This window comes from Tarenaya hassleriana, unplaced genomic scaffold (assembly GCF_000463585.1).
Source record: "Tarenaya hassleriana unplaced genomic scaffold, ASM46358v1 Cleome18, whole genome shotgun sequence".
In the NCBI taxonomy this organism is placed as follows: Eukaryota; Viridiplantae; Streptophyta; class Magnoliopsida; order Brassicales; family Cleomaceae; genus Tarenaya; species Tarenaya hassleriana.
The window spans coordinates 1726571-1740261 of record NW_010965216.1 but is presented as its reverse complement, the minus strand read 5'-3'; the positions used below and the strand labels follow the sequence as shown (position 1 = coordinate 1740261).

The 13691-nt window shown below is 28.5% G+C and overlaps 1 protein-coding gene across 2 annotated transcripts; it reads right to left on the bottom strand.

Annotated features, from left to right (window-relative positions):
- Nucleotides 1–3172: 3172 nt before the first annotated feature.
- On the bottom strand, nucleotides 3173–4687 carry LOC104810488 (NAC domain-containing protein 19-like). 2 transcript variants are annotated; one of them, XM_010536815.1, is made up of 3 exons: nucleotides 4433–4687; nucleotides 4066–4334; nucleotides 3173–3814 (listed from the first exon to the last, which is right to left on the bottom strand). In XM_010536815.1, exons 1-3 carry the CDS (start codon nucleotides 4611–4613, stop codon nucleotides 3374–3376), a joined length of 891 nt encoding a protein of 296 aa, XP_010535117.1. In that variant the 5' UTR covers nucleotides 4614–4687; the 3' UTR covers nucleotides 3173–3373. The 2 variants fall into 2 exon arrangements, with proteins under 2 accessions (XP_010535117.1, XP_010535116.1); XM_010536814.1 differs by having other exon boundaries at nucleotides 3173–3850; nucleotides 4433–4686.
- Between the last annotated feature and the right edge of the window lie 9004 nt (nucleotides 4688–13691).

Genomic DNA, 13691 nt, shown 5'->3' with positions numbered 1-13691 from the left:
TATTATTGGTGGCATTGGTTCTATTAGAAAATATGAAGAATTTCAATTTGTGTAGACTTTAGATATTAGTGGGTTTCTTATTTAGATTAAATGTCCTAATGAAATAAGAATTCTATTTGAAAAAAAATATATATCGCTCAAATCTTAACAGGGGTATATTAAAGGTCGTAGATATGTACATACATGATACTAATTTCTATTAATTTTATATACATTAGTTTTGATACTAAAAGTTAATTTTTAGAGGTAATACCATTTATTAGGATTTTTATTCATGTTTTAAAAAAGGTTATAAATCAAATCCTTATCTTAACAATTATACGCCTTATGAATATCTTTAAAAAGTAAACAAATGTATTTACATGTATTTTTTTTTTCTTGTAACTTTTTAGATCCATGAAAAAAATTAGAAAGTTAGAAAATGGACCGCCTAATTGTATGATTGTATCATGCTTACAACATTGACACGTGTGAAACGCATCGGCCCATGGGCCAAAATCATCTATTCCTGACCCGTTTGCTATTTTTTTTTTTTGGTTAAGATGTTTTATTTTCCAAATCTTATTTATTTTACTTGAATAATTTTCTAAATGTGTAAAGGTCTTCATCGTATATTATGTGTTCCATACACATACATGGTAAGCTATAAAGTTGACAATGGTAAGCTAGAGTTATATTATTTACGTATTTAGAACGCTTTTATTTTATTCTATATTCTAATTATTTTTACAAAAAATATTTTCTCTACGAAACTTTTACACATTTATATTTGATGATCAGATGGAAAGCTACGCATGTGTCAGATAATAAGATTTCATCCTATACATATTAAAATAGAGAATAAATTTTTTATTTTGCAAAATTATGTCTTTATATAATTTTTTTTATAAAAAAATTAATATAATGAACAATTTCAAGTCATTTAAAACGTGGAACAGGATTCGAGTTTCAAAATATATAAAAAAATTGATACCGACCCACTTTTTATTTTTGTATTTTACTCGTATATAGATATGTACGTTTGGAATTTTTATGTTAATATATATATATGTATATATATAGATATATATATTCAAAGCGATCAAACTGTACGTGTGAATGAAGCAACCAACGCATAAACTGTTGGACCACCAAACTTGTGGATATGCAAAATGCATGGTCGCAAATGTATTAATTTAGCTCAAATAGTATTACTTTTCATAAAGAGGGAATATGCTTTTTAAAAAATGCTTTTGCATAAAGTATTGTTTTTTTTAAAACATTTATTATCGTATTCATCTTCTGAATTTCGCTTCCTATTTGGCACACGTAAGGAAGAATATCCATACGCCAAACATTTTCTAGATGAAAAAGTATACTGTTTAAAACAAATCTATCTATGGATAACAATAAAGGATATGATAATTTGTTATCTATAAGTTAGAAACTCGCGTAACAAATATTTTTCAAATTGATTACTAGCGTGGAACTCATGTTTTTAGATTATATTTCTGTTTTTATAAATAGATGGATATTAAAAATAAATCTCAAGATTGGATATATATAAAAAAATATTCTTCATTTTCTATTTTGACTTCAGCCCATATATGACCAGAATGACATTATATATGGTTATATTAGTCATAATATTAAATTTTATAATAATTTTACCAAATGATTAATGTGATATATAAAATGTGACTATAAAGACTTGGTATGATTATCATAAATTTAATGTTATAATCAATGTGACCACCATACGATCGTAGTCACCATACTACCATTTTGATCACATGATCACGTCTAGAAAATTTTATGAATTAAAGTAAAAATAAAAAATAAATGGTATTTTTGATAGTGACCCATTTCAATATTTAGTTTCATATTCGACCATCTAAACGAGAGATATTATCGAGTCAATTTCTATAAATAAAATTAATCCACGATTTTTATCGATTTAATATTTTATGATTTATTTTTTCTTTGTATTGCATTTTTATGTTTTTTTAGAGTTAGAACTTTAGTTAAAAGCGATTAGTTCAGATTCAATTCGATTATTTCGGTTTTAAAAAAATTATAACCATTCAGTTTTTTAATTTAGTTTGATTCGGATTCATTTCAATTATAAAAAATATTCATTTTCTTCAAAACATTTAAAGATTTTTTCTATTATTTTTTGTTTAGTTTAGATTTTGATTCTGATTCGGTTTTAGATAAATCACAATTGTTCAGTTTTTTTATTAAATTCGGTTTGGTTACAATTATGTGCTATTTAGTTCGGATCGATTTTATTATTCAATTATTAATCAATAATTTAGCATTTTTTTTTGTCAAAGGATTCTGAATTTATTTTGGACCAATTCCCTTTTTCATAAGGTTTGGGAGACAAATCTTTTCCAGAAAAAATATATAATATGTTATGAGTACATTTAAGTAATTTATGTTATATATATAAGATTGGATGATTCAACCGATACGTAAAGGAGCAAAACTCTTTTTCAATCTGAATTTAAATTTTCATTTGGAAAAAGATATTTATATGGGTTTTCTCGATTTTTTGAGAAATATAGTCGGGTCAAAAAACTCGATGAACTTACAGGATTATAAAAAAAAAATGAATTTAATAAAAAAATATACTTTCAAGTCGACAGAAAAATGAGGAACCTATGTTCCTTAAACTTGTACGGTTTGAACGGTTCCTTTATGGAGACGTTAGGTTTGGTTGGTCAAGTTGACCGCACGTGCAGTTTGGTTATATTTTGGTAATATTTGGTCCACTGGGGTTTGAATCTGGATGCAGTTTGGTAATAAACCAGTCAATGCTTATCTCTTATAAAGTCCAATTAGAGATCTAAATAACAAATCAAATATTTTATAAAAAATGTAATATTTTTATGATTCTTTGATTTTATGAAATCCGGAATCTAAATCTATTCACTAAAATATCTTGTAATAATTGAAATATGTGTAACAATTTATATATGGAATTCTAATTTTTTTTTTAAGAGCTATCAACTACCCGAACATCCTTTTTATTCTATTTATTTTGTTTCAAAGCTAATGAAAATTTGCTGTGAATAAACTATACACATCATTTAGTATCTTTCATATTCTCAGCCCATAGACAATTGGTCAGGTAGAGTTATTCGATCGACCAACCAACTTTATTTATTTATTTATTATTTTTTAAAAATATCCAGAAAGGCAATTTTAATTATAAAGTATAAGTTGTGTTCCTTTTTTTTCTAACGCTATTATCGAATCCTCACACTTCATCACAGCTCCAAGGATGCGATCTTGTTCTTACTCAAAAGAATTCGAATATATTAATATATTCACATCGAATTTTCCCTCCAAAAAAATCCTATGTTTTTATTACGTCACCATTACATCATCACATAAACTCGAACCCACCGGGTTGACCCGGATACCTGAACCCGAACCCATCAATCGAGTTAACACCAAAACCTCGAGTCAACGCGCCCGAACCGAACTGTAACATCCCAGACGCAGACGCAGCGTTTTCCGCCCACTGCGTTCTGTAGCCGCTCTCGACTTCCTCGTCCGTTTTCAAGTGAAAGAATCCGTCGTCGTACCCGGGACTCGGACCGAGTTCCGGAACCGAGCTATGCGTGGTGGCGAGACTTGCCCAATCGAGATTGTTGATGAACCCGGTTTTCTGCTCGGTTAGGACCGGTATAGACCGGTTTGAACCGGGGAAAATGAAGCTATGGTCATTGTTGAATTGAGACAAAGACGAGATAGATGGACCGTTGTTGCTGTATTCTCTATCTGTCAGGACATTGTTATGAACCTGTCTTTGACCACCCGAACTCTTCTCGTATATCCGACATAAAACCCAATCGTCCAACTATAATCATCCCAAAACATATATGATAATATATATATATATATATAGGATGCGATCGTATCGGGTTTTGTTATTAGAATCAAACCTATATGCATTTATATTTTGATTGGTTTAAATAAAAGTAAAGCTTGAGATATTATTCCGTAATTCTTGTCATAAACATTATTGAAAGAGTGATTATAAGTAAAAAAAAATTATTAAAAGACGTGATTTACCTTTGAGCTTCCGTTTTTGCGAGATGGCTCGACGAGACGATATTCATGCATGATCCAATTGGTTTTGGTTCCTTTGGGGGCTTTTCCGACATAGAAAACCAAAGACTTCTTGATGCCAACTCTACGTCCCTCTGTCGATATGATCTTGTCCGTACCGGTGGCCTTCCAATAACCCGACCCGGCAACTCTGTTGGGTCGTGACCCGTTTGGATATTTACGATCTCTCGGGCTGAAAAAATACCATTCCTTCTCTCCGAATATCGCCTTACCTACACAATATTAGACCCCAAAAAATAAAAATAAAAATTACTAACCGGGTTATCTCACATCGTTCAGTAATAGTTTCGGACCGGATTTAGGAACTCACTTGGTAGAATCCAAGGATCGAAGTTGTAGAGATCGATGTCGGCGATAATTTGGAGGGAGAAGATGTGACCGGCGACTTTCCGGCAGAGATATTGAACCATGAGCTCTTCGTCAGTCGGGTAAAACCGGAAACCCGGTGGCAAGCTCAATCGGGTTAACGGGTCGGTTTCTGTTATACCCATCTTGTATCTTCCTTTTCTTTTTTTACGGATTAATATTAATCTCGAAATCGAAAACTTTTCTTTCCTTAAATCTCGTATTTTAGGAGCATATGTTATATATATATAGAATGCGTAACGCCGCCCACTTTGTGTAAATGTTGGCCGGATTGTGGGACCCACTATACGACTTGTTGAAAAGAACACGTGGATTAGTTACAACGTTGGGATTTTTATGCGATTCATTGAACCAATACAGCGTGTATATGTATGTATGTATGTATGTATGTAAAATTGACGATATCGGCTGCGTTGATTATCCAATTATATGGAATTGTGTATATTTCCCATGCAGCATTTTTTTAGTGTTTACATAATTGATTTCTAGTGTTTACACTGAAAAATCAATTAGTGAAAAACATCCCTGAAATTAAGATCGAGATTAAAAAAAAAAAATTGCCCGATTTTACCAAGAATGTGAACGGATATATTTTGTCTAACAATTTTAATCAGCATCTCTTAATTTTTGTTGATAGTTTATATAGTAGAAAAAGTAAGTCTTAAAAATAAACTTATAATACATCTCAAAATGTTCTAATACGTCTATAAAATATTGGATTTTAAACAATTTGAATTAAAATAAGAAATATCAAAAGTGAAAAAAATATTTAAAATCTCGCGTGATCGCTTGAATTCATAACATGCAATTGACTGGATAGCCGGTTTCTAATACTCATTTTGAATATTGAATATAACTTTTATAATTTCAATCCTTCTTCACCGTTGCATCGAGTATGGACACGTGTCAGATGTTGGCGCCGTCATTTAGAACCGGGAGAGAAAAAAACAAGGACAAAGTAGCGAAGACTTGGGAACTGTTCAATGTATGGAAGGCGTTTTAGATATACAAGTCACTGAACTATCAAGACTCGACACGTGTCCATTTGTGTATGGCTCGAGTTAGGCGGGATATTGTCAATAAAGAACACGCCATTGTTGTGGAGTCCAAATTTTTTTTAAAAAAATTATTCGTGAAACCATATACAATTATGACATTATTATGCAAAAAGAAAATAATATTCTGGTCTTTGTATGCATGTGGTCGACGTTTTGTGTATATATGTATGTATATATATATTTAGCTCTCTTTGCTTTTATATTTTCCTTTATCTTTAAAGCTTTCCGTTTATTTTTATTTTTTGTTTAAACGTCATTAAACTGGCTTTTAGTCGGTCATTTTAGTTAATTATATGTTTATTAGACTAAGTAGAATTTAAAATTAAGTTAAATCACACATCATATACATATCAATCATGTCATAAAAAGGGATGCAAAAAATGAATACTAGTATGCCACGTTATATATGTATATATATAATTCGAGCTAAATAAAACAAAACCCTTTTTCTCTCTAGGGTTTGTACATATATAATATTTTATTTTAATATTTTAAATAGTTTCCTTTTTATCTTCTTGCCGTTTGCGAGTTCTTTTTTTTTTTAATTTGATAAAAAAAAAGGTAATTGTCTTTATCTGGTTTCTCTATCCATCGACTAAAATGATCATCGAGTGATAGATATACAATGGGTTGGTCAAATGCTTTGTTCCATTTTTTTCCCTTTGCTAAGTTGGAAAGTTTTTGTATTAGTCTTTTAGATAAGAGAAGGTAGAGAGCTCCTTGAGTAACCACACTCACATTATTGAGTAAATTAATAATATATACGATGAACACATTAATTTGGTTTTATATATGATCAATACTGATTTTTATTAATTTTGTATCAATTGATTTAAATAATTAATACTAACTTTAATGGTATCGGAAAAACCTTATTCAAAGGCTATTAAGTTAGATCGGTTCATGTTTATATATATCACTGACTATAAATGCGTTAGTTATGGTAGGATGGTTATTATATACATCGAATTCAAATAAATGGTTATCAAGGTTGGTTTAAACCATGAATATGTATACACACACACACACACATATATATATATATTCTTCTCTCTCTCAACTCTAATTCGATATGTGCTTTTATGCTTCAGTGATATCAGATTATCGGATAAGGAAGTATTGATTCGTATAAAAAGTTGGTAGAGACACAACACTTGTGTCTGTTGAAATAGGAAAATAAATATGTGATTGAAGGAAATATTGATTTTAAGATATGATTAGAAATAATAATGGACATAATATTATATCAAATATTGTGTATCGATCTTATTTATTTCTATTTCCTTTTTATTTGTCTCATAGTTTTCCTATAAATATGTGAGTCATTTTCATTGTAATTCGACAAGAAGAAGAAGAGATGTAGCAATAAAAGTAATTCCGTTCTTTTCTATTTGTCTTATTTTATTTCCGCATTTTATTTTTCTACAGTGCCAGTTTGAGAATGATGAAAAGACATATAGTAGTTGAAAATTCAAAATTGGGATTTGGATTTGCCAATATAATCTCCTAATCCAAGCATATTACCATAATTTCTTTACTATATATAATATTTATTAGTCTTTAGTAAAAAAAAATATGGAGGATTTATATTTGTTATATTTTATATAGACATCTATTGGTTTATTTTGGTTTAGATTTTTTTATGTTATTAAAATTATACTAAAAATAAAGGGTAAAACCCCTAAAAAACCTCCAACTTGCAAAAATATATACAAATAAACCTTGAACTTGAAAAACTGTCATTCAATCCTCAAACTTGTAACTTGTCACTAAATAAAACCTCGAACTTGCAAATTATTGTTCTAATAAACCTTTGACCGGTTTGACCACAATTTCAAACGATCGGAAATCTACGTATTAACGGATTGTTGATGTCACCTTATACATGTTATCAATTTTAGTTTAAAAAATGACACCAGCAATCCGTCAATACGTGGATTTTCGATCGTTTGAAATTGTGGTCAAACCGGTCAAAGGTTTATTAGAGCAATAATTTGTAAGTTCGAGGTTTTATTCAGTGACAAGTTACAAGTTCGGGGATTGAATGACAGTTTTTCAAGTTGAATGTTTATTTATATATATTTTTGCAAGTTGGAGGTTTTTTAGGGGTTTTACCCAAAAATAAATCATGTATTTATTTTACTCTATAATAATAATAATGATGATGATGATGATGATGATGATAAGGGATAATCGCATAAAAATATCCGAACTTTTACAATAACCCCAAATAAATACCCGAACTATAAATTTATTATATAAATATCTGAACTTTTCACAATTTTCGCATAAATACCCAGTTTTTTAAATTTTTTCCAAATTAAACACCCATCCGTTAACGTCGTTAAACATAATTGTTGACTCAGCAAAAAAACTGCTGACTCAGCAAAAGAAATATTATTAAATATCTAAATATTCATCTACATGTATTTAAATTAATATATACATAAAAATTCACATATATATATATATATTAAAAATAAAATTATTTATAATTAATAAAACTTTATATACATACTTAATATACATATTAAAATAAAAATAATTATAACTAACATATATAAATATAATATATATTAAAAATAATATTTATATGTATATATATTAGTTATATATATAAAATATACATATACAACTAATATATATTTATATGTATATGTGTTAGTTATAATTATTTTTATTTTAATATGTATATTATGTATGTATATAAATTTAATTATAATTACTTTTATTTTAATATATATGCATTAGTAAGGCAATATTGCTCAAATACCTTCCACCTCCTATATTTATTTCTACTCATACCCTTCAAACAAAAAAGTAGATTGAACATGACAAAAGACAATAAAACCCTCATAAAAGAATGTAAAGACAAAAAAAACCTTATTTTTCTCAATTTAAAAAATTCAAAATAAAAACATAAAGTAACATTTTATTATCTTCTTCCTCCTCTCTCCCGACTCTTTTCTCTCTCTCTCCTCTCTTTCACCATTTTTGTTCTCTCTCTAAAAAAAATTAGAGATTTTCATCGTTAAATCTCTATTTTCCTTAAAAATTTCGTTTTCTCTTTTCTCTTTAAATCTCCAACTATATTTGAGATTCACGACGCAACGAAGAAACATAACTTCAAAATCATCATTGTATTCATTTTCGTCACAATCTTCGACCAAGAATGAAATCCTTATGCACATTGCGGCGTTAGACGAACACATGGCAGGTTAAACGAACACTTCTTTTTAGATTGGTTGGATTTTAAAATTTATTGCTGTTGAGTTAAAGTGCAATTTAGGGTTTTGGATTTCTGGAATTTTGGGGATTTTGAAATAGAATGTTGGTTTTTAAGTCAAATAATCGATTGGGATGTGAAATGGTTAAAATCGAATTAAATGAGTCAGTTTGAATCACAAAGTCATTCAGAATAGTCATATGAGTTACAATATCATATGGGTCAATGTATAAATATATGAATGACATGATGGTTTGGGTAATATATATGGTCATAATCATATAAACCACATGGTCACAAAATCATATAGGTGACATGATCGTATGATCATAAAATCATAGGACATATGGTTATTTAGGTCACATAGTCCAACATCTGAGTATATAAACTATGATTTCGTAGACAATGGTCAATGGTCACATAGTACGAATCATATGTCCACATGGTCACAAGGTCACACGGTCACATGGTCACATGGTCACACGGTCCCATGGTCACATGGTCACACAGTCACATGGTCACACAGTCACAAGGTCACACGGTCACATGATTTAGTATAGTAACAAGGTGTCATATATATATTTTCTTTCAGGGAATAAAAAATATACTATATATATGAATGAATGAAGAAGCACTTTTCTTTTATATGGAGGAGTATGAAGGAAGTACAAATCAAACGATTATCTCTTTGGTGCAACATGTAAACTTGAATTCGGAAAGCATATGCTAGAAAAAGATTCGTAAATTGAAAATTTATTCCAGAAAATCTATAAAGAAGAAAAAGAAGAGTAAAATTCCGATAAAAAAAGGAAGAAAAAGAAGAAATAATAGAAGATGAGCGAGAAGAAGAAGAAATACCATAACAACAACAATAACAAAAGTTGACAATACATAATAGATCGTGATAGTTTATCGGAAAAATAATTTCGAACTGCCTTTTTTTATATTCGAACTCTAATTAAAAATCTAAACTTTTAAATATTTTACAAAAAAAAAAAATTGGGTTGAAAATGTTGTAGGTAAAAATTTAGGGTCAAAAATTGAGAGGAAAAAAATATAGGGTTAAGAGAAAAATTATATAGGGTTGAATATTCAAACTGGGCCCATATTAAAAGAAAAAATGAAAATTAATGATTATGGGTCCCACAAAACACAAAAATCTGGAGAAATTTTGACTCGTTCTTTGTGTGGGTCCCACATCACATTTCGGCCACAATAGATCATAATCGGTCATATCCGGTCACAACTTTCGATCCATTCGATTTTTGTCAATTTATTATTCTACAACGTCACACATCCCTGATAAACCTATTATATATTGTTTCGAACATTAAAATATAGTTTTTACGATTTTTATGTTTCAAAGTTGTTCTTCCAAATGTGTTCCTATATATTTCATAGTGTTTTATTAGTACTTTTGACAAATTTGGTATATTTCTTCTACAAACCCCTTAAAATATTTTGAAATTTTCTTACACACACTATATATTTGATATATAGACTCTGATAAACCACTCCGAAGCTTAAAAATTAAATTTTGGTCTATATTTATCAAAACATTTCGGTCACGGGTCACAGTCGGTCACAATGGTCACACAGTGCAAAATTGCATTTCGGTCATACGGTCACATGCTGGTCACAATGGGTCACAACTTGGCTCATGGGAGTCAATTAATTTGGTGTGTAACACGAGTAAGATATATGTAAAAAATACAAGGTTAAGAGTACAACATTATTATGGTACAAACACAATATTATCCAAAAGTTTTAACACATTATTTTACAAAAACATATTATTATTCAAAGGTCTTTCAGTATTATTATACAACTATTTTGTAACATATTAGTATACAAATACACCATATAATTATTATACAAATTATGGCTCTTTCTTCACTCTAAATTAGTCGTTCTCTCCGCACAATCTACCTATCTCGTTTTCCACTATATCCAACAACACTTCCATCAGCATGAATTATAGGTTGTGACTAAAACATATTACAAACGACAAAACTACAAAAATAACAACAATTAGAAAAAAAAGAACTGCAAAAATCATCAATGTGTATAAAAAAACCGGATTTCGACACTAGCATACATATTTCCAATTTTCTCACTAATTTTCTTTGATTTCGTCTGATTTCCGGTCATACGATCACACCCTGGTCACAATGATTCGTATGAGTTAACTTACTATGCAGTGTGTAACAAGAGAAATATATGTGTGAAAATATAAGACCATTCCACAGTCTTAGAAAGACAAATATCAAGAAGACTAGCACCGAAAATCTTTTTGCAATCTTCAATGGTCACACGGTCATAATAGACCATGACCACATGGTCATAAGGTCACAAGATCACATGTTCACATAGTTCAGAATAATCAGAATTATCATAACCTACTATGACACATATCTATGACTATAACATATTACAAATGATAAAATAACGAAAACATTAACAATTAGAAGAAAAGAATAGCAAGATCCACAAATGTGCATGAAAAAACCGGTATTTTGACAATAGCTTACATATTTCCAATTGTCTTGTTGATTTCTCCTTGATTTCTCCTTGATTTCGTCTAATTTCGTTGAATTTTTAAGACAAAATAGCAAGAAAAAGAAGAGAGAGAAACCACAGAAGAGAGAGAAAGCTTGGTGGAGATTAATGGCGTGAGTAGAGAAATTGAAAAAAAAGAAGAGGAAAGAGAAACTAAAAAAAGGAGAGAGAAACTAGGGTTTTTTTAGGATGAAATTTTTTAATTAAAAAATTAAATATAAAATAATATTAGGAATGTTATTTTGGTAATCTAACAAAAAAAAAAGGGTAGATTGGAAGTTGGAATTTTTTTAAAAAAAAGAAGGGTGGGAGTAGAAGTGTTTGTAGCACATCGATGGTATTTTAGAAGTTGTCCCCATTAGTAATGATATATATATATATATATTGTAGTTATGTGTATATGTGTTTTATTAATTATAAATAATTTTATTTTTAATATATTTATATATGTGTGAATTTATATGTATATATTAATTTAAATATATGTAGATGAGCATTTGGATATTTAATAATATTTTTTTGCTGAGTCAGCAGTTTTTTTGCTGAGTCAACAGTTTTTTTTTGCTGAGTCAGTAGTTTTTTGCTGAGTCAGCAGTTGCATTTATTAACGACGTTAACAAATACGTGTTTGATGTGGAAAAAATTTAAAAGTCTGGGTATTTATGTGAGAGTTATGAAAAATTCAGATACTAGCGGACCTACGTTTGTAATCAGTGGGGGCATGTGCCTCCACTAACATTAAAAAAACAAATTTCTTTATAAATTTAACACAATTTTAAAAAAAAATTTATCCCATGATATACAAATAAATGCTCTCACTTCAAAGTTTTTCTAGATCCGTCAGTGAATTCATGTATTTATATGACAATTTTATAGTTTGGGTATTTGTTTGAGATTTTTGTAAAAGTTCGGGTATTTTTATGCGACTAACCCTAATAATAATAATAATAATAATAATAATAATAATAATAATAATAATAATAATAATAATAATAATAATAATAATAATAATAATAATAATAATAATAATAATAATAATAATAGTGAGTATATGACGTAAATCGTTCATGTTTAGATAACCATTCATGTCATGGTTTCATGCACACCACTACGGATGTCTATCGAAAAGGTAATCAATAATGTATGGCCAAAATTAGTTGATCTTATCCAATATTTGGATTGATTAAAGTTAGTATGATGAGATAGAAGTTGTATTATACCAATCCTAATCCTAATTAAGTTGGCGAGAAATCATTAATATATATGAAAGCTATCAACATTGTATATTCTAATATCGTTTTAAAATCTAGAAACATATGATGTTTATATGAAAAAAATGTCTATAGAAGAGATATAGAGGACCTAGGAAATATTGTAAATGGGGGCAAATTTAATTTTATTATATGATAAAACAATTCATCATGGGGGCACCTAATTATTTTAGTTAAAATCCTATAAATTTTACAAAGAAATTATTATTTTTTAACCAAACAACCGGGGGCATATGCCCCCACTCTTATAAACCTAGGTCCGGTTCACAATCATCTTTTTTATTATATTTTCCATTTAAAGCTTCGTGTATATATATTTCTCTATATTAAAAATATCATATCAATTGATTTTAACCCTAATCTTAATATTTTTATTATCTTATTAATAATCTACTAATACGATTTTCTACCGAACTTCCTATATAAAATCTTATAAAAAAAATTGCAAATTCACGTGAAACTAAAATTTCACAACTATAATATATATGTAACGGAGAATTTTGGTTGAAATATAACATAAATTTTATTCCAAAAGACTTTTTTAAAATTGATTTTTTTTTCATATTTTAACAATCTCTTATAATAGACATGTTTTTTCCTTCTAATTTACTTTAAATTTAAGGCAAAAAAGAGAGAATTTTTGGAAACTTTGATTTTAAAAAAGTAGAAGTAATGCTTTATTTTTTTTAGTATTTATTATGTGTGTTTTCCAAACTAATACAACATATTTTATCATGTATATATATGAGTACATATTTTATCCGATTTCTAATTGGATAGTACCGTGCTTGTCAAAATAAATTTGTTTAGTTTTGTATATTAATGTAATGATAAAATTTTAATTTTATAATTATGGAAATATTATTCCAAACTTATAAACATTATAAAATTTTTAAAAGTACTCTATTGTATTGTAGATCTCCTATAATTATAAGATTTATAGTTGATGTTATTGATGGTAGTTTCAACATACAAAAATATTAAAAATAAAAGACATAATGGCATTATTCTCACACGGAGTAATTTTAAAATTGAGATAAAACATGGATAATTCACCGAATGGTTAAGTTTAACGCCACGTGGTAATAA

Bases quoted from the DNA above. Each gene is read 5' to 3' on its own strand.
- LOC104810488 (XM_010536814.1), bottom strand. From the start codon at position 4,613: ATGGGTATAACAGAAACCGACCCGTTAACCCGATTGAGCTTGCCACCG. The intron at 4,335-4,432 runs GTGAGTTCCTAA...AATATTGTGTAG, and splicing joins CGATCCTTGGATTCTACCAA to GTAAGGCGATATTCGGAGAG. The intron at 3,851-4,065 runs GTAAATCACGTC...GGATGATTATAG, and splicing joins GCAAAAACGGAAGCTCAAAG to TTGGACGATTGGGTTTTATG.